The sequence below is a fragment of the Solanum stenotomum genome, chromosome 11, assembly GCF_019186545.1.
Source record: "Solanum stenotomum isolate F172 chromosome 11, ASM1918654v1, whole genome shotgun sequence".
Taxonomy (NCBI): Eukaryota; Viridiplantae; Streptophyta; class Magnoliopsida; order Solanales; family Solanaceae; genus Solanum; species Solanum stenotomum.
Window position 1 is genome coordinate 55,340,827 of NC_064292.1, and position 20,164 is coordinate 55,360,990.

General features: G+C 32.6%; 3 protein-coding genes and 1 pseudogene across 3 annotated transcripts in view; 3 read left to right on the forward strand and 1 right to left on the reverse strand.

Annotated features, from left to right (window-relative positions):
* The window catches only part of LOC125846083 (TMV resistance protein N-like), a 7,455-nt pseudogene extending 5,957 nt beyond the window's left edge, over nt 1–1,498 (forward strand).
* Nucleotides 1–16,454, forward strand: part of LOC125843918 (TMV resistance protein N-like) — a 156,696-nt gene extending 140,242 nt beyond the window's left edge. The window contains exon 5 of the mRNA XM_049523141.1: nt 16,388–16,454. The gene's annotated coding sequence lies outside the window, so the exon portion shown is untranslated. The remainder of the gene's footprint in view (nt 1–16,387) is intronic.
* LOC125843914 (TMV resistance protein N-like) lies at nt 11,582–16,534 on the forward strand. The gene is made up of 7 exons (XM_049523139.1): nt 11,582–12,108; nt 12,284–13,370; nt 14,070–14,369; nt 14,506–15,032; nt 15,381–16,146; nt 16,225–16,283; nt 16,399–16,534. Exons 1-5 carry the CDS (start codon nt 11,597–11,599, stop codon nt 16,144–16,146), a joined length of 3,192 nt encoding a protein of 1,063 aa, XP_049379096.1. The 5' UTR covers nt 11,582–11,596; the 3' UTR covers nt 16,225–16,283; nt 16,399–16,534.
* A 158-nt stretch (nt 16,535–16,692) lies between these two features.
* LOC125846084 (8-hydroxygeraniol dehydrogenase-like) lies at nt 16,693–19,406 on the reverse strand. Its single transcript, XM_049525536.1, has 5 exons — nt 19,279–19,406; nt 18,536–18,649; nt 17,393–17,903; nt 16,916–17,069; nt 16,693–16,812 (listed from the first exon to the last, which is right to left on the reverse strand). Exons 1-5 carry the CDS (start codon nt 19,404–19,406, stop codon nt 16,763–16,765), a joined length of 957 nt encoding a protein of 318 aa, XP_049381493.1. The 3' UTR covers nt 16,693–16,762.
* Nucleotides 19,407–20,164: the final 758 nt, after the last annotated feature.

Consider the following 20,164-nt stretch of genomic DNA (forward strand, 5'->3'; position numbering starts at 1 on the left):
AAAGTGTCTAGCAGTCTTTTATTAAAAATAAAAAGGCATCAACAAGGATAAGTTACTAATAAGAAGGGCTAAGGCATACGTACCTTACCAATCCTCTCAGATAAAATTTTAACTTGAAACATCATACCGATTTTATTGACATCCATTAAAACTCAACTTATAATCTAAATATTTCTTAGTCGAAAATAAATTAGATGAATAAAAATAATCTAAAATAGAAAGACGTAAAATGAAACTTTACCTAACAAATTGTGGGCCTTGTTTATTTAAAACGATAAGGTAATGTCCTAGCAATTTCTTTGTGACTGGCAAAGCATGAAGAGTAGAGTTCATTGTATTGAAGATAAATAACCGGTCAAAAGACTTATTTTAATAAATATGTACATTAGTAGAAGTAAGTAGGAAATTTCTTGGAAACTTTAATGCAATATGCACACAATTAATGGACTACTAAAAGTACAAGCAAATAAAGGTGCAAAGAAAAAACAAGGGTAATTTTTATGTCACCAACAATACGACTTGACTTCAGCAATTCATTGCGAAGTCAAGTCTATTTCACTTTATAGTTTATAGTTATACCCTAAATACTAATTCACTTTATGGTTTAAAATAATTACGAATTACCTATTGTCTTACTAATTAATAATTTTGTACCAAATTCCAAGTCAGATACATATATCAAAGAAACTAAATACATTCTGAAATACAAATATGTAAGGCGAAATGGTCTGGTGGACCCTTATACTTGTATCAGTTTGTATTATGAACCCTTCTACTTACGCCTTTGTCATCTGGACCCTTAAACTCAATAAAACACATTTTAACTAATCTCTTTGACCATTGACCAAGCTTACGTGTCTTTAAGATGGCTGAGTTGGCAAAAGTGTGTGACTTTACACATTTAAGGCGAGTGAATAACTTTTTTAGGTTAAAAAAATATTAAAATTATAAAAGAAATATATATTTTTTAAAAAATAATTAAAAAGTAAGTCTTCTTCCCCCACTGGCCAGTGGCCATTACTGCCTCCTTTTTGGCCATTATCACGCGTGACCAAAGTTTTTTTTTTTCCTTCTCAACAATTTACTGGGATGATAATAATAACAAAATTAGTGATGGATAGTGGGATGGATCGTTTCGTTCAGTCAGCATATAAGCCTATTTTTGCTACCATCTCCATTGCTACCTTTGCTTACTACTTAGAAAGGTACACCTTTTTTTTTTTTTTTTTGAAATTACTTATGGAGAAATAGAAATTCAAAGTTGATTGTTTAGCAGATTTTGGCGATTGATTCACCGCGGAGGGGGAAAGCGGACCAGCGCTCGCCGGAGACCATTGAATCGCAGTGGCGTGAGAGAGAAGTGGCACTGGTGGTGCACGGCCACCACTATTTCGCAATAGATCAGTGTGAGAGAGAGGCGACACTGGCTAGTGGAGAGGAGAGCGAGGTGGGTGAGGGTACGATCATGGCAGTGAAGAGGTTTTTCGGCCAGATCTAGTGGTGCGGTGGCTTAGGTTGTTGTTTTTGTGGAGGTTGGAGGAGGAAAGAAAAATAGTGATGATGTGTGGCAGAGATGAAGATGGGAATGGGAGAAAGTATATGTGATTTCTTCGGCAAAAATGACGACGACGGCGGCGATGGCTTTCTCCGGTCAATTTTGGTCGTGAATCAGTGAAAATAGGGAGAATTGGATGTATGGAAATTCACTTTAAAAATTGCCAAAAATAAATTAAAATGTTATTATTTTACATTTTATTAAATAATTTTGGTTAATAATTTTTAAAAATAGTTATGAAATAATTATGATATGGCATTAATATATTTGACGTGGATATGATATGTCATTAATATATCTGACGTGGATATGACATGTCAATTATATAAAGGAGAGCATGGTTGGAGGGGCTTAAAAGTCTCATTTTAATTGAATTTAAGGGTCCAGATGACAAGAGGGTAAGTAGAAGGGTTCAGAATACAAACTGATACAAGTTATTTCGCCAATATGTAATACAATTTTTCTTTGTAAAGATGGACAGTGGGTCCATACCATAAATTAGAAGAATTAAATAATTACTAGCAATTATTACTCCTTTATTAAGTTAACCCTATTTGCTAATTAATTAACAACATTGATATATCGAGGAGTAATAGAAATTTAAGAGATGGTGAAACGTACTCGTATATATTCGATTGTGATAGATTCAAATCAGTAATAAATATATGGTTAAAAACCCCATTGGATTTGTGGAGCTAAATTTCTTAGAACATATTTTTTTTTGGTTTTTTTATTCGGTGTTCGATAACCGCATTGGAACTCGACTATTCTAAATTCCTGCCACGTAGGGGCCCATTTGGAGGAAACGCTCCCTACCAAGGATTTTTCCATATCCAGGGCTCGAATCTAAAATCTTTGGTTGAGTGAGGAGTAGCCTCATCCGCTCCACCAGATACTTTGGTGGTTTTTTTAGAATGTATGATCAAAAATTGAGAAAATGACATAAATGGTCCCTTAACTATAGGAGTAGGTCTAAAATGGTCCCTTAACTATACACTTAACGGATTTAGTCCTTTAACTATTCAAAAACTTATCAGTTTTGGTCCTTTAACTATTCAAAAACCCTAGGGCTGTGGCTACGCCACTACTGACGCGAACTATAATTCTCCAGATCAACGCTACAATTCTCACATTTCCGACATACCATATTAATGATAAAAGTTACATCTAAGAAAAAACTACATAACTAGACATACTTTATTACCATATATACTTAATTTATCTATACTTTAAAAAAAATTACACATAATATCACTTTTAATATGTATACCATATATTTTAAAATATTTAATCAGACACCCAAATCTCTTAAATATAGTATTGAATAATTATCTTAAAATTTGAACTCCTTAATTAATGGTAAATTAGCAAATTCAATGTTCATTTTTTCCATCCATAAATTAGTTTCTGCTAAATTTCATTTGTGTTAACATCTTCTTCTTTGTGTCCATCCACTATTGTTTGTTAGGGTAAGATCATGCACAACCCTTAAGAAAAATTTACTCGCTTCGTCCACTATTGTTTGTCAGGATAAAATCATGCACAACTCTTAAGAAAATTTAATATAAGGTTTAATTTGACTAATATAACCCTACTATCAATCATTATTAAAATGGTTTGTACTTTTTTGAAAACCGTAAAAGTAACTTTTTTCATATTAAAGTAGTCTTGTAAATTCAAAATAACTACTTTTTGAAACCAATAGTTAGGTAATTATTAAGGGTAGAATTGAAAAAAAATGACTAATTGTTTCTTGATTGTTTAAATTGACAATCAATTTTGGACAACTATTTTTAGTATACCTGACAAAAAATAGCGGACGGAGAGAGTAATATAAGGTGCAATTTGACTAATATAACCCTACTATCAATCATTATTAAAATGGTTTGTACTTTTTGAAAACGGTAAAAGTAACTTTGTCACATTAAAGTAGTCTTGTAACTTTAAAATGACCAGTACTTTTTGAAACTAGTATTTATGTAATTATTAAGGACAAAATTGGAAAAAATGACTAATTATTTCTTGATTGTTTAAATTGATAATTAATTTTGGACAACTATTTGTAGTATACCTGACAAACAATAGTGGACGAAGAGAGTAACATATTTTAGAATTTCAAAGTTCACTTTTTACATTCACAAATTAGTTTAATTAAGGAAAGGACAAATCTCTTTCCCTTTTTTCTTTCTCACTGACTTTCCCACTTCCTTTTATTAAAGTTGAGGTGGGTGTGGCTCAACATTGGTTCAATAATTTATTAGATGTATCGTGTACATGTATTTGTGAAATTTGTTTTTCTTATTTTCAATAAAAATAAAATTAGTTTTCTTATATTTAAGTAACTTAATTTTAGTAAGAAAAATATTTTTAACTAATTAAACATGAGAAAATCAAATATTTTTTCAAACATATTTTCCTCTTGTATTTTTAGCTGTCCATTGTGTATGTATTATTGTGAAATTTTGGTGCAAGTGGGTAGGTGGTCTTTGGAGGAATTTTTTAATGCTTTTGTCCTCCTCTGGTCTTTTTATATAGTTGTTGATTCTTCTTTTCCATTCAAGTAGGGTCCTTGATTTCTATATTAACTTCATAAAAATTTAAAGATTAGTGTTAAAAAACACGTTTTCCTTTGCTCTTTTGTTGTGTGTGTGGGAGTGTTTCACATTCTACGTCTCTTTTTCCTATTTAAATTATCATTATTTACGTACTAAAGTATATATACTTGAGTAGATAATGATAGTTCGAAAAAGTAACAACTGATAATTGATCTAGTTAGTTTCAAGGTGGTGTTAAGAACAATATTTTAATAAAAATATTTTTGATCAATTAAACATAAGAAAATCAAACATTTTTTGGAACATATTTTCCTCCTTATAAACACATCCACTTGTATTTTTAGCTGTCCATTGTTTATGTATTATTGTGAAGGTTTGGTGTGGGGTGGGTAGGTGGTCTTTGGAGGAATTTTCTACTTCTTTTAATTAATAAAAATAGCCATAAACTTTTGTCCTCCTCTAGTCTTTATTTATTTTTGTTGATTCATTTTTTTTTTTCCATGCAAGTAGGGCCATGTAATTCACTTTTTCTTTCTCACAAACTTTCCTTCCTTTTTTTTTTAATTGTTTAAGGAATTTGCTAATAACAGCATTCCTTGAAAAGTGGTGTCTAGTCGTCTAATAAATGGCGCTCTCACTTTTTTCCAATTTATACTTTTTTTTTTTGGTCAATCTTCTCTTCTTCTTTTTTAATTAGTATATGTGCACGCGTGTTACGCGGTTAGTTGATATATATAATTCTAACTATTAATTTATTGATAATTTCAAAATTTATCTAATAATTAAATAATATTATCAAACAAATACTAAACTTTAAATATGCATAGATAATAACTGTAATAATATCTCAAAAATAAAAATTCAAATCCAACGAACTCACACACCAATCATCCTGCAAAAATAAAACTTAAAATGTTACCTTTTCATATTTTGAAATATGATAATGATTTGTGCATAATTATTGTTTAACACTATATATTTAAGGAATATAAATATGAAGAGTAAAATAAAGAGATTCTATATATCCTTGTCTATTACTTTTCGTATATTATAATTTCCAAAAAAAATTATAAAATTTTCTCACTCATGAAATTTAATTTAATTTTACACTTGTATTCTACTTTCGAAAAAAAAAACATTTTATTCCTTAATTGATTTACAATATCTTTTAGCATTATTCAAGTTTTTAATTTAATTTATTTTCTGAAATTAATTCAATATATATATATATATATATTCTTTTTTTCTATTGAAAAGAAATAAATAAATGTTTGATTCTTGGCAAAATGTGGCATAATCTCGCAACAAAAATATAATATATATAATTTAATTTGTCATAAAGTAATATAAGTTAAATTATAGCATAACATCAAGAAATATTAACAACACAAAAATTATCATATTATCTCACATCCTATATAAATAAATCAATAAAAGAGAATATCAATAAAACTCCATAGTTTCCACACATACAAATGTGGAAATAAAATCAATGAGAAATACTAATTTCTAACATCATGTGAAATTTGATCACTTTGGATTATTTTATCAACTTTTATAAATTAAAAAAAAAGGAAAAAAATTATTCACCGAATAGATAGAAAAAAATTATCTGAATTTTTACAAAAATACTAACCTAGATTTTTTGCTACCCATTTGGATGTAAGAGAATAAAATTTATGGAGTTTCACTATTCCTTTATTTTCTACGATTTGGAAATTTTGAATATTAGCATTTCATATAAGATATGAAGAAAAACAATAATTTTGAATAGAATTACGTCAATTGCTCCATAAAATTTTATAGATGAGAAAATATGGTGGTGTGGGGGGAATGTGATCGTGGGAAGAAATGGGAATGAGAATAGTAGGTGGTTTATAAACCTCTTCTTTGTTTTATTTATTTATTTTTTATTTATATTTTTATTTAATACAAAATTAGGTATAATTGATCTGATTAATTCAGATTTTTGTTGTATTAAATTTATTAACAGGAAACACATCCAATAAATTCATTAATTATTTTATTTGATATTCTTATTCTTGATAGATAATACCACGCGTCATCCGACATAATCAACTTTGTCAAATATTATAGAATAACAATATTGCTTAAAATAATCGTATTAAACAATAAAAAGAACATCAATCACTAGAAGGAGTAGTCTATATTCTCTGGTCTTATTATTTTTTAATAGAGTTGGTGAAAGAGTTGGTGATTTAGTGGTCTAAAGTCGGAATATATATAATATATATATATATAATCACAGCCAAAAAATAATTAAAAAACTTTTGAGAATTTGAATTCTTTTTATTAATTGTAAATTACTTAAAGAGGTAGAGATGGACGAAGATTTGAAATTTACTATAACTGAATAGAGAAGAGAACAATATAAATAATTAATACGATAAAGTAAAGAGGATGCAAAAACAAATTAAGAATAAGATAATAGGAGAGTAATAAAAACAATACTAAAAAGAAAATTAGACAATGCTCGATAATCTTCTATTCTAATTTTCAACTTTCAAATCTCTCTATCTACGGAAAAGGGTCAAAATTGCCCTTGAACTATGCGAAATAGACCATTTATACCCTTCGTTACATTTTGGGATAAAAAATGCTCTTGCCGTTCTCCTACCACAAACATCCTCAAGAGTTAACACCCCAAATTTTTAGTGACATGGCAAGCCACGTGGGACTAATCCTCCCACCTAAGCGTTGCCAACTAGGATTCACTACAAAAAGAACTAGACCTTTAGCGGCGACAATAGTTGCCACAAAATTCTGAAATATTGCCACGAAAGGTTATGAGTGATTTTTAGTGGCGATTTTTCGTGTAAATCAATTAAGGAATAAGTAACCCCAAACTTTCTTGATTTTTCATGTCTATGAAAGCAATAAGTAACGTCTATGTTTTCCAGCTTGTTAACTTCAATCTTTGTGAAAGCAACAAGTAACGTCTATGTTTTACTGTATGCAGTGCAAACTTGGAGTTTCGCGTACCACTGCATATGAAGGGCACATGTTTCCTCTGCCTAAGAAAGAGATTCGCGAAAGAACTTGTGTATGCAATAATTCATTCTCTTATATATTAGTAAAGGTGATACAAGATCTCTCTTACACCAGCTAACGGAGCAAAGGGAGCTATTTCCAGGAATCAAACGTATTCCACTGGAGTTGTGTGAATTAGAATCAGAGTTGTCAAAATTGATGAACATACATATCTTTTGCTATCAGAAACATTGAATTATGATATTGAATTTTCTCGTGTTTATTAATTATTCATCTTGCTGGTAAAAGGAACTATTCTTTTTTATAGCAAATTTATCAATAGGCAAAGTGTCTAGCAGTCTTTTATTAAAAATAAAAAGATATCAATAAGAATAAGTTACTAGTAAGAGGGGCTAGGCATACGTACCTTACCAATCCTAATAAGATATTGCCTCAGATAAAATTTTAACTTGAACATCATACCAATTTTATTGATATCCATTAAAACTCACCTTAGAATCAAAACATTTCTTAGTCGAAAATAAATTAAGTGAATAAAAATAATCTAAATAGAAAGAAATAAAATGAAACTTTACCTAACAAATTGTGGGCCTTGTTTATTTGAAACGATAAGGTAGTGTCCTAGCAATTTCTTTGTGACTGGCCAAGCATGAAGAGTAGAGTTCATTGTATTGAAGATAAATAACCGGTCAAAAGACTTATTTTAATAAATATCTACATATAGGGTCGTTTGGTTTGAATTCAAGTTATGATGGGATAAATTATGATGGGATAAGTTATGATGAGATTATTTTTTATTGAGTGTTTGGTTTGTTATATTCAAAATAATAAATTTTAAGAACAATTTATTTGTTTACAAAAATGCCCTTCATGAATGTAAAAAGTGAGGTCACAAAAGGGTTGAAAGAGACATTTTTGTCATTTACTTAAGTTATCCCGGGATTACTATACCACCCATGGGGAGGGATAACTTATCCCGGTACTAATTATTATTCCCGGGATAAGTTATCCCGGTCTTGCCAATCAAACAACAAATTAAGTGGTACTATAATTTAATCCCGAGACTATTTGGTATTGTCCTTCACACCAAACGACCAGTAGAAGTAAGTAGGAAATTTCTTGGAAACTTTAATACAATATGCACACAATTAATGGACCACTAAAAGTACAAGCAAATAAAGGTGCAAAGAAAAAATAAGGGTAATTTTTATGTCACCGACAACATGACTTGACTTCATCAATTCATTGCGAAGTCAAGTCTAATTCACTTTATAGTTTATAGTTTCTACCCTAAATACTAATTCACTTTATAGTTTAAAATAATTACATATTGTCTTACTAATTAATAATTTTGTACCAAATTTCAAGTCATAGAAATTTAAGAGATGGTGAAACATACTCATATATATTCAATTGTGATAAATTCAACCTATCAGTAATAAATGTATGGTTAAAACCCCATTGGATTTGTGGAGCTGAAATTTCTTAGAATGTATTTTTTATTTTATTTTTGTTTTTTTATCTGGTATCTGGTACCGCATTGAAGCTCGACTATTCTGAATTCACGCCACTTAAGGCTCCATTTGGAGGAAATTAAGTACTCCATACCTAGGACTTTTTCATACCGAGGGCTCGAACCCGAAACCTCTGATTAAGTGAGGAGCAGCCTTTCCGCTCCGCCACATCCTTTGGTGGTTTTTTAAATGTATGGTAAAAAATTACGCTAGATAAAGGGAGGTTGGTGTTTGTACTTGTGGATCAATAAATTTCTCAGCGGAATTAGGAATTTAGTGAAGGGTGTGCAAATATTTTTCTTAGTTATGTTAAGTGTGTAAAAAAATTAAATATACACTTGTAATAACAAATTAATATTTAATCTTGATATACCACATAATTTTCTAGCGATGTGTGTGCACCAAACCACCCTTCACCTTAAGTGGCTCCGCCTATTACAATAATTCCATTTAACTTCTCCTAAAATTTTGTTTCTTCTCATTTGGGACTCTTTTTCTTTGAAGCTTCATCCGTACTTTTAGCAGTCCATTTTGTAGTCCAGAGAGGGCAAGTTTTTTTTTTGGCTGAAATTCCAAAATGACAACAAAAAAGTATTAAAAAGCAAAGGGGTAAAGGCACATGATCCCCACACCTTACCCCAAATTTTTTAACGCGGTTAACAATGTAAAATGGAAGGCACGCGTGAGGCCCTTGTAAGGCGAATGGCTCCCACACCTTTATTTCTTTTTAGTTGTCTCACTGTGCTTTTCGAGAGTTGGGTGACTTTTTCCAATTTTTGTTGGAATTTGTCAAGTTCATGCACAATTGTCAGCACTTTAATCCATGTCACAATTAAATATAAATGTGTGGAAGGCGTGAAGAAATTTCCTACTACTTACTATGGAAATTTACCAGTTGACTAAAGAGAGAGGCAAAGATACTCGTAAAACAATTACAAGAGTTATTTGTACGAACTTTTAACAAAGAGGAAAATAATCACCTTTTAAATTAATAAAAGGCTAAAACATGGCGATTTGATCCTAGAAGAACTCTTGAAAGCATTCAAATACTCTCAAGTTGCCCTTGTTATTTTCCCTTAAATAAAAGGAAAGATATACGTTCTTTTCTAAGCGGACTGAAAAATAAAAAAATAAAACAATCATATTGAAACAAATTGAGTATTTTCTATTTCCATCCAGTGACAAGTTTCTCTGTTTGTTACAAAACAACTAGATTCTTGGCTTGAGAAAAGAAGTTGGGTATACGATAATCCAATCTTCTTGAACCTACAAATATTTATATAACTCCTGTTTTAATAGAAGTGATGTGACATCTCTCTTGAAATCAATGTAGCTCAAGTGGTCGAGCAACTATTGATAGGGTATATCGTTTGTTTCTTATCCGTCATTATTTTTGGAACTGACTAAAAAAGAAAGTGAATCTATAAACTGAAACAGAGAAATTAGTTAATTACAATTTTTTCCAAATAATAATCAATCAAAAGCAGAGATATGGTCCAATTTATCTTACAGTGAATTCATAACCATAAATAAAAATAATTATTAGTTAATTACAATTATTAAATGAGAGATTGAACAATAACAATAATTATGATAGAGTCATAATTATTTCTTCATTCTTAATTAAATATTTTGAGTTTGTGCCTTGATTATTGATGTAAAACCTCTCGACACGAATCTGAATTAAGTCAAGCATCTATGCGGATACATAATACTAAGTAAAACTAACTCACAATAATTTGCTTCAATGGAGATATTTTTCAAGATATAGCCTTTCTTTGTAGCTTCATGCACTTACATTTTGAGATGTCCACTGTGTTCATTTTGCTGTGGAACCCATAGCAATAATTCAATTGGAGTAGACCCCGTCTTCCAAATTTTTTACCTACAAAACATGAAGACTAGACTTTCATCGAATATAAACAACCAGTCGAAAACAATAAATGTAGGAAATTTCTTGGAAACTCTAATGTATATCCACACAATGGACCACTAAAAATTGAAGTACAAGCACATACTAGTGCAAAGAAAAAAGAAGGGCAATTTCTTTGTCAACGACAACGCGACTTGACTTCATCCGTTCATTGTGATGAAAGGTAAAAATCCATCAAAAATAGTAGGAGAAAACTATCTAATTACACAAACATTTCTACTATAAATACTACTCCCTCTGTCCCAATTTATGTGACACATTTCGCTTTTCGATAGTCAAACAGTTTAAGTTTGACCGAAAATTTGCTCATGGAATCTTCAAATTTTTTAAAATGAAATTTATATATTTGTAAACTACATAAAAAGTACTATAAGTCTCAATAATTGATAATTCAAAATAATTAAAAGAAATATGAAAAAATTACGGTCAAAGATAGATTTGTTTGAATCTCGAAATCCAAAATGTGTCACATAAATTGAGACAAAGGGAGTAGTAACAGATTGAGAGAGGCTAGCGAAAGAGGGAGAGAGGTGAGCGAGAGAGGAGAGAGGCGAGCAAGAAAGTCAACATATATCTTTTGATACTAGATACACATATTTTTCTTAATACTAGATATATTATGAAATACAAATACATAGAGAGAGGGTGAGAAAGAGAGTCAGTGTATCTCTGATACATACGTGTCACACTTGAATATACAATGTAATTGGAACAAATTACATCAAATTTGACCCGCATATATTTGAGATACATGTATCTGAGTGCCCAAAAGTAAAAATATGGTTCAAAAGATAATTTCAAAAACTAAAATAAAAATACGTAATTAGACTCTAAACTAGTGGGATTTGTATTGCTTGTTCGTAATAATAATGTGGTCCAATTTTTCTTTGTGCAGATGGATAGTGGGTCCATAACCATAGACTGGAGTGTTTATTTCTACTTTCCTCTATATAACTAATTTGTTCATCAATTGGTCTCATCCGATCCATACACTTCACTTTTTCTTTTCAGATAATTAATTGAATCTATGGCATCATCTTCTTCTTCTTTTGCGAGTAATTCACAAAACTGTCCTCGATGGAAGTACGATGTCTTTCTAAGTTTCAGAGGAGTTGATACCCGGAATAATTTTACGAGTCACTTGCACAAAGGCTTGAAAAATAGGGGAATATTCACCTTTCTAGATGATGAAAGGCTACAGGATGGCGATTCCATCTCAAAAGAACTCGTGCAAGCGATAGAAGAGTCTCAAGTTGCTGTAATCGTTTTCTCAAAGAATTATGCTACGTCAAGGTGGTGCTTGAATGAACTAGTGAAGATGATGGAATGCAAGGAGAAAGAAAATGGACAAACAGTTATACCGGTCTTCTATTATGTGGATACATCACATGTTCGATACCAAATTGAGAGCTTTGCAGAGGCATTTGCCAAACACGAATCGAGGTATAAGGATGATGTTGAGGGGATGCAGAAGGTTCGAGGATGGAGGAATTCCCTAACTGCTGCCGCAGATCTAAAAGGACATCATATTCATGACGGGTGAGTTGGAAACAAATAATTGCTTTTGATGAAAAAAAATAACAATATGTTTCTATATATTACCCTGAACTATAATGTTTCCTATTTAATACGCTCTTGAACATTAAAAGTATGAAAATACTTTCTAATACTTGACTTCCTCACATTGTCAACATTCAATCTCTAATTTATGTAGGATTGATCAATCAAAGGAAATTGAGCAGATCGTCGACAACATCTCTTCCAAACTTTGCAAGAGTGCTCGTTTGAAAGATGTTGTGGGAATACATGCTCATTTAGAGAAACTAGAATCCCTACTTCAAATGGAAATCAATGATGTTCGAATTGTTGGGATCTGGGGAATAGGCGGAGTCGGTAAAACGACGATAGCAAAAGCCTTCTTTGATACTCTATCTGATCAATTTAAAGCTGCTTGTTTTCTTGCCGATGTTAAAGAAAATGCAAGAAATAATCAACTGCATTCTTTACAAAATACCCTTCTCTCTGTACTGTTAAGAAAAAAAGGTGATTACGTCAATAATAAGTATGATGGGCAGGAAATGATTGAGAGGAGACTTTCTTCTATGAAGAAGGTGTTGATTGTGCTTGATGACATTGATGCAAGAGATCATTTGGAGTATTTAGCAGGTGATGTTGGTTGGTTTGGTAAAGGGAGCAGAGTTATTGTAACAACTAGAAATAGACAATTGATAGAGAATAATGATGCAATATATGAAGTGCAGACACTACCTGATGATGAAGCTATGCAATTGTTCAATCAACATGCTTTCAAAAAGAAAGTTCCAGATGAGTGTTTTGAGAAGTTCTCATTGGAGGTAGTAAATCAGGCTAATGGCCTTCCTTTAGCCCTCAAGGTGTGGGGTTCTTTGCTGCATAAGAAAGGTGTAGATAAGTGGAAAAAAATTGTAGACCAAATAAAGAAAAAGTCTAATTCAGAAATTGTTGAAAAACTCAAAATAAGTTATGATGGATTGGAGCCCACAGAGCAAAAGATATTTCTAGATATTGCATGTTTCTTCCGAGGAGAAAATAGAGAAGAAGTCATGCAAATTGTTGAGAGCTATGAATCTGGAGCTGAATACATATTGAATGTCCTAATTGACAAATCCCTTGTGTTCATCTCTAAATATGATAGAATTGAAATGCATGACTTGATTGAAGATATGGGCAAATACACAGTGAAAATGCAAAAAGATTCCGGAAAACCATCTAGTAGAATATGGAATGTTGAAGATTTCGAAGAGGTGATGATGGACAATATGGTAAGTAAGCTAAACAATTCAATAGTATATATATATATATATATATATATATATATATATATAGACACACACACACTCTGTTACTCTAGCTTCATATACTGACGCACAAGTCATTTAAGTTGTTTCAAATCCACACTACCTAGTTTGTTTATCCCATGTTATTAAGTTATGAATTACCACTTAATATATTTAATCTTATATCATTCTTTGGATTAACTTGAAATTTATACAATATTTAATTTGTTCATACTAATTTAATCAATAATTTTTTAAAAGCTAATATCACCCATTTTTTTACCCTAAGTAATTTTTTATTAGTAAAAATTCATAAATGAAAAAATAAAATTCAGGAGGGCCAAAACTTAATTACCTTACTAATTCACTTGATCATTATTTTTTTTTTCATTTATAAGATTACATTTATTGACACTATTTCAGTTACCATTTTTGTTTTATGAGAGCATGGGAAACTTTTTAACTTGAGTCTAATAAACTTCTCCACAAATGTATCATTAAAAAATAAAATTAATTACGCAAAGCATTTCTCTTAACTAATATTTGTACCTAAAATTTTATTTGATGGTGCTAGCTCTTCAAGTACAATAATAAATAATATAAAACATGACAAAAATTTGTAAGAAAACAATGATATTGATAAGTGGATTGTACATGACATGTTGATTCATGATCTTTTTATAGGGGGCCATGGCAGTGGATGCAATCTGGTTTACTTATTCTGAAACACCATGCTTTAGCAAAGACGCAATGAAAAATATGCAAAGGCTTAGGATATTAGGCATATTTCATAAATACGTATCTAATAGGATGCCCGACTCCAATTGCCAAGATGGCTCCATTGAGTACCTTTCCAACAACTTGCGTTGGCTTGACTGGACTAAATATCCTTGGAAGTTATTGCCAGAAAATTTTAATCCCAAAAGGCTTGTTCATCTTGAACTTCGATGTAGTTCATTGCATTATTTATGGAATGAAACAAAGGTACCTTTCTATTTGAGATACTTTCTATTTTGTCTTGTCCTAGAATTATTATTCTTGTATTTAAATAAAATAAGTTATTTATTTCATAAACTCAAACTAATGTATTTCATCATTCTTTCTGTGTTTTGAATAGCAGCAATTGCCGTCTCTACGGAGGCTAAATCTAAGTTGCTCCGAAAGCCTGAAGAGAACACCAGATTTCAAGGGGATGCCAAATTTGCAGTATTTGCATCTACAGTATTGTAGCAGTCTTGAAGAAGTTCATCCTTCCCTCAAGGATTGCAAAAAACTCATTGAGTTAAATTTGTCTTATTGTACAAACCTTGAGAGGTTTCCATATGTTAATGTGGAATTTTCGAATCTAGAAAGCTGCTCTAGTTTAGAGAAATTTCCAGAAATCCTTGGAATAAGGGAACTAGATGTGTCTGGGTGCTCAAAACTTGAAAGCTTGCCAGAAGAGATAGGTGATTTTGAAAACTTGGAGGAGCTTGATGCCAGCTATACTCTAAACTCACGTCCTCCGTCTTCCATCATCCGGTTGAACAAGCTTAAAAGTTTGAGTTTTGGACAACCTAGATCAGATGGAGTGTTCTTTGTGTTCCCTCTGGTGAATCAAGGGTTACTCTCATTGGAAAAGTTAAATCTCAAGGGAACTAATTTTGAGCATTTGCCTTGTAGCATAGCCCAACTTGGTGCTCTTAAATGCTTAAACTTATCAAATTGCAAGAGACTTACAAAGCTGCCAGAAGACATTGGATGTTTATCCTCTTTGAAAAAGTTGAAGCTAAACGGAAATAATTTTGAGCATTTGCCTCAAAGCATATCCAAACTTGGTGCTCTTGAATACTTAAACTTATCAGATTGCAATAGACTTACACAGCTGCCAGAAGACATTGGATGCTTATCCTCTTTGAAAGTGTTGTTTCTCAGTGGAAATAATTCTGAGCATTTGCCTTGTAGCATAACCCAGCTTTGTGCTCTTGAATTCTTAAACTTAACATATTGCGAGAGACTTACACAGCTTCCAGAAGACATTGGATGTTTATCCTCTTTGAAAGGGTTGTATCTCGCTGGAACTAATTTTGAGCATTTGCCTCAAAGCATATCCGAACTTGGTGCTCTTCGAGTCTTGAGCTTATCATATTGCAAGACGCTTACACAGCTGCCAGAATTTCCACAACAATTACATACAATACATGCAGATTGGAGCAATGATTGGATCTGTAATTTGTTGTTTCAGAATATCTCATCATTGCAGCATGACATCTGTTCTTCAAATTCCTTGTCACTAAGAGTGTTTGTGAGTTCGGAGGAGGATATCCCAAGTTGGTTCAAATATCAGGGAATGGGCACAAGTGTATCAGTCAATTTGCCTAAGAATTGGTATGAACCGGATAAGTTCTTGGGATTTGCTGTATGTTACTCTAGCAAACTAATTATTGACTACATCACAGCTCATTTGATTCCCTTATGTGATGATGGGAGATCGTCGATGACCCAGCAATTTGCCTTATTCAACAATTCAGAAAATTTTGATTATGATAGTATTATATTTTTGTTGGTACCTCTTGGTGGCTTATGGGATGCATCTAATGCAAATGGAAAAACACCAAATGACTATGGGTGCATTAAGTTAGATTTTTTTGGAGAAGAGAAGGAATTTGGAGTTCGTTTATTGTATAAAGATGAATCTGAGCTTTGCATTGGGATAAGGAAGAGCAGAGATGAAGAAGAGGCCACTTGCTCCTCTTCTAAGAAACAAAGGCAACTCTTCTAGGTATATATACCTCATGAAATTGTGTTCTCTGTTTATATATAAATTATTTCTTCTCATTCTTTCTTCTATTGGCAATAGGTGATGTACGTATCAGTAATCAGCAGCGAGTTTGGGGATACTGCCTATGAAGGGAACATGTACGTACAATTTTGGGTTGGCAAAAATTTATTTTTTTATATTTCACTAGGGATATATATATGATTTCGAAATATAATCACATTTTCCATTTCCTGACAAATAGATAAATTGCAGAAGCTTTGGAATCCAATGGAGCTCAAATAATTTCTCCCCAACCATCAAGTTCTACTTCAGTTGCATAGTCTCCATTGATATCTACTGTAAAATGTTACATTCTTATTCTATTTTAATAAGTGCAAGAAACACATTTGATTAATCATCTCTGAAATTAATGTAATCTAATTAGCAAAGAAACACTGCTATATAATTGAACCCCTTCCTATTCTCATTTCTTGTTCAATGTATTGCCAACGTCAAGCACGAAACGATATTTCACGTCCGATTTCAGAAGACGTTCCAACGCTGAGTTAACATAATCCATTTGCACGACTTCAATAACTGGTGTTATGTTATGCTTTGCCGCGAAATCCAACATTTCTTAAGTCTCTCTCATCCCTCCTATGCAACTTCCAGCCACTAGCTTCCTTCCTGTTTTTCACATTAATTTATGTATACAGACTTTAGTAAAGACTGCCCGATGCACTAAGCTACTACTATGTGCGGGAAGCTTTGAAATCTTGCATTTGCTTACCCATAAGTAGAGGAAACACGGGCAACTCCACCGGTTTTTCTGGTGCACCAACCATAACAAGCTTACCATGAGATTTCATCAACATAAGCAATGGAAGAATAGGGTGCACCGCAGAAACAGTGTCGATAATCCCATCCAATGTGTTCATTGCAGCCTGTTCGTATATAAATAAAACAAATAAACAAAAGGTTAGCCCCCATTCTCGTGTTTAAATTGTTAAATTGGCATAACAACTTAAGCTTTTAGGTGAGATTGTCACACACTTCAATACGGAACTAGAGCAGGCGAAGGTTGTGCGTTAAAAAATCTCAATACCACCATTGTCAAAAAAATTATTTCACGTGCTTGGCTCGTGAAAAAAGAATCAGGCAGCAGTGTGTTGAAGACAACTTATTAAATGAAAGTGTTCTCTCAAACAGTTTGAACATTCAGATAAGATGATCACAGAGTTAAATGATAACGAGTTATTATATTCACCTTCATCTGCTCAGGATCGCGACTGATCAAGAAAGAGTCTGCGCCCAAACACTCAATTGCTTCTTGCTTCTTATTAGCAGATGTACTAATGATAGTCACTTTGGTTCCGAATGCCTTAGCGAACTTAACAGCCATATGTCCGAGCCCTCCAAGACCAACAACACCAATGTGCATTCCAGGCTTATCGAGTCCAAAATATTTCAAAGGACTATAAGTAGTAATTCCAGCACATAACAGGGGAGCAACGTCCATCGACAAGTTTTCAGGCCAACGTACTACAAAATGCTCATCGGATACCATCATGTCGGAGTAACCTCCAAACGTGAGGGTTCCGTCTAAGCTATAGCCGTTGTATGTAGGAATCTGACGAGGGCAGTAATTCTCGAGATCAACGCTACAATTCTCACATTTTCGACATGATCCTACCATACATCCAACACCTACTTTGTCTCCAACCTTAAATTTCTCCACCTTGCTTCCTACTTCAGTTACAACACCAACAACCTCATGCCTGCAATTATATTTACAATTAGTTACACTCACGAGTAGATCGAATCGACACAAATTCCGCTAGTTTTTACTCTCTATCGCAGTTTATATGACTTACTTTCCTTTTTAGTCCGTCCCAAATAAAATGACACATTTAACTTTAAAATGTCCATTTTATCCTTAATGAAATGATTTATAGTCACAGTAATTTCTATTATTCATTTTAGACTTCAAGTTTTAAAAGTCTTCCTTTCTTTTTTAAACTCCGTGTCAAGTCAAACTAACTCTTATAAAATGGGACGGAGGGAGTAACATGTCCCAACAACTCAGGATTTACTGAGGTATCAAGAGCTCAATATGGCCAAATATATAGACTAAGAGCCAAATCAAGATTGCTTTCAAATCCAAAATATAATGTGAAAATTGAAAAGATATAGAGAAAAGGAAAACTAGCTAGTAAATGTTCTTTGCCGAAAAATTAATTATATGTATATATAGTGGATGTTGAATCCTATTAGCTTCTTTGTGCCTTAATATTTTTGAATCTTGTTAATGAAAATTCTGGTTAATGATTTTGGATCTAACAATTAAAAAAAAATTGATTTTTATTTAACCAAAAAGAAAAAGAAAATTGGCATGAACAAATTAATTTACCCAGGCACCATAGGGTACTTGCTATTTCCCCATTCATTCTTGAGTTGATGAAGATCAGAATGGCAAATTCCACAATACATAACTTTAAATTGCACATCTTTTTCACCTGTCACCCTGTACCCATTAAAACAAAATAATCATCATCATCAAATTTACAATAAAACAACAAGAACAAATTCAGTATAATCATACAGGTGGGGTCCAGAAACTGAGTGTCACTAGCAAAAAAATGATTTTTTTAGAGGCAATTGCGAGTGACAATTACATTTTAGCACTCTTTGTAAATGTCGTCAGAGCCTATAACAATTACTGATAAAAATTTCAACACTCTTTGTTAATTGACATATTTATTGCTACTAAAAACCATTTTTACTATAGCATATGTACGTAGATGTTACCCTACATTAGCTTAGAGAGAGTTTGTTTCCGATAGAAATGAAAAACACATCATCAAAATTAAAAATAATAATTTGTGCCTTCTTGAAAAATTGAAAGGAGAAAGAACTCCAGAAGTGTCTCTAGTGCCTTGGCATTGACTGCCACCTTTTTGCCTCTTCCTGGCAAAAGGGCAATTCTTCACCCTATGACCAGACTGGCCACACCCAAAACATCCTTCCTTGCCTGCAAGACACTCGCCTGGATGGTTCTTACCACACTTTGGACAAGTTGGGTAAGTCCTATTTCCTGAAACACTTCCCTGAGACTTAGAGCCTGGTGCCCTACTATTCTGATCTCGTCAAAACTGTGAGTGATTTCCACCACCCGATTTCTGTTGAGAGTACTCATAGTTCCCTGTTCTAGCTTTCTTGTTTACCTTAGTGATTTCCCTAAGTTTATCTCCCTCAACTGGCTGATTGTTCTGATTATTCATACTTTGAGCTAAAGGTTAAACAGTGTTTTGAAACTCTGCATTCGAAACTTTCTGATCTGGGACTAGAGGAATTGCGTTATCATTCCTAGTTTTCGCATTCCTGGAGTTAGCTCTATGGGGAGGCATGATCGCTGAAACGTAAAGCGTCGAGTTAAAATAGAATTAGATCATACCTTACGCACAATAAGAATATCAAGAAAGTGAAGTTTTCCTAAAACACTTCATAGCCTCCATCTCATTAGATGTGGTGCACTTCACACCTATGAAAATGACTATACTTAGTGCGGCTTTTCAGACATCCTAGGACACTTAAACCTAGTGCTCTGATACCAAGTTTTGTCACGCCCCGAGCTACCCCCGAGACGCGGACACGGGACCTTGGACCACAAGTGATCCCAAGCTAACCCTGCTGGCATGATCATGAGCATACTAAAGATAATAAACTGATGCGGAAGCTAAATCATAAATAAATCTGATAAGATGGGGAATACCTATATACTATAATTGAATATATCAAATTTGAGAGTTTAATACAAAAGAAATATCAAACTCAAATACTAAGCTGAATCTAACTATGTCTGAAATAAGCCTCTAAACTGACTAGAAGTGCTGGGACATGCCCCAGCTAAGTCTAGAAAATCTGAAACTAAAGACTAAAAGCGATAAAGGTAAACATGTCACTAGTCCTCGAAGAATGAGGACTCACCACTGATGCTGCTGAACTGAAGATCGAGAATCGATCTAAGCGTGATCTGGAT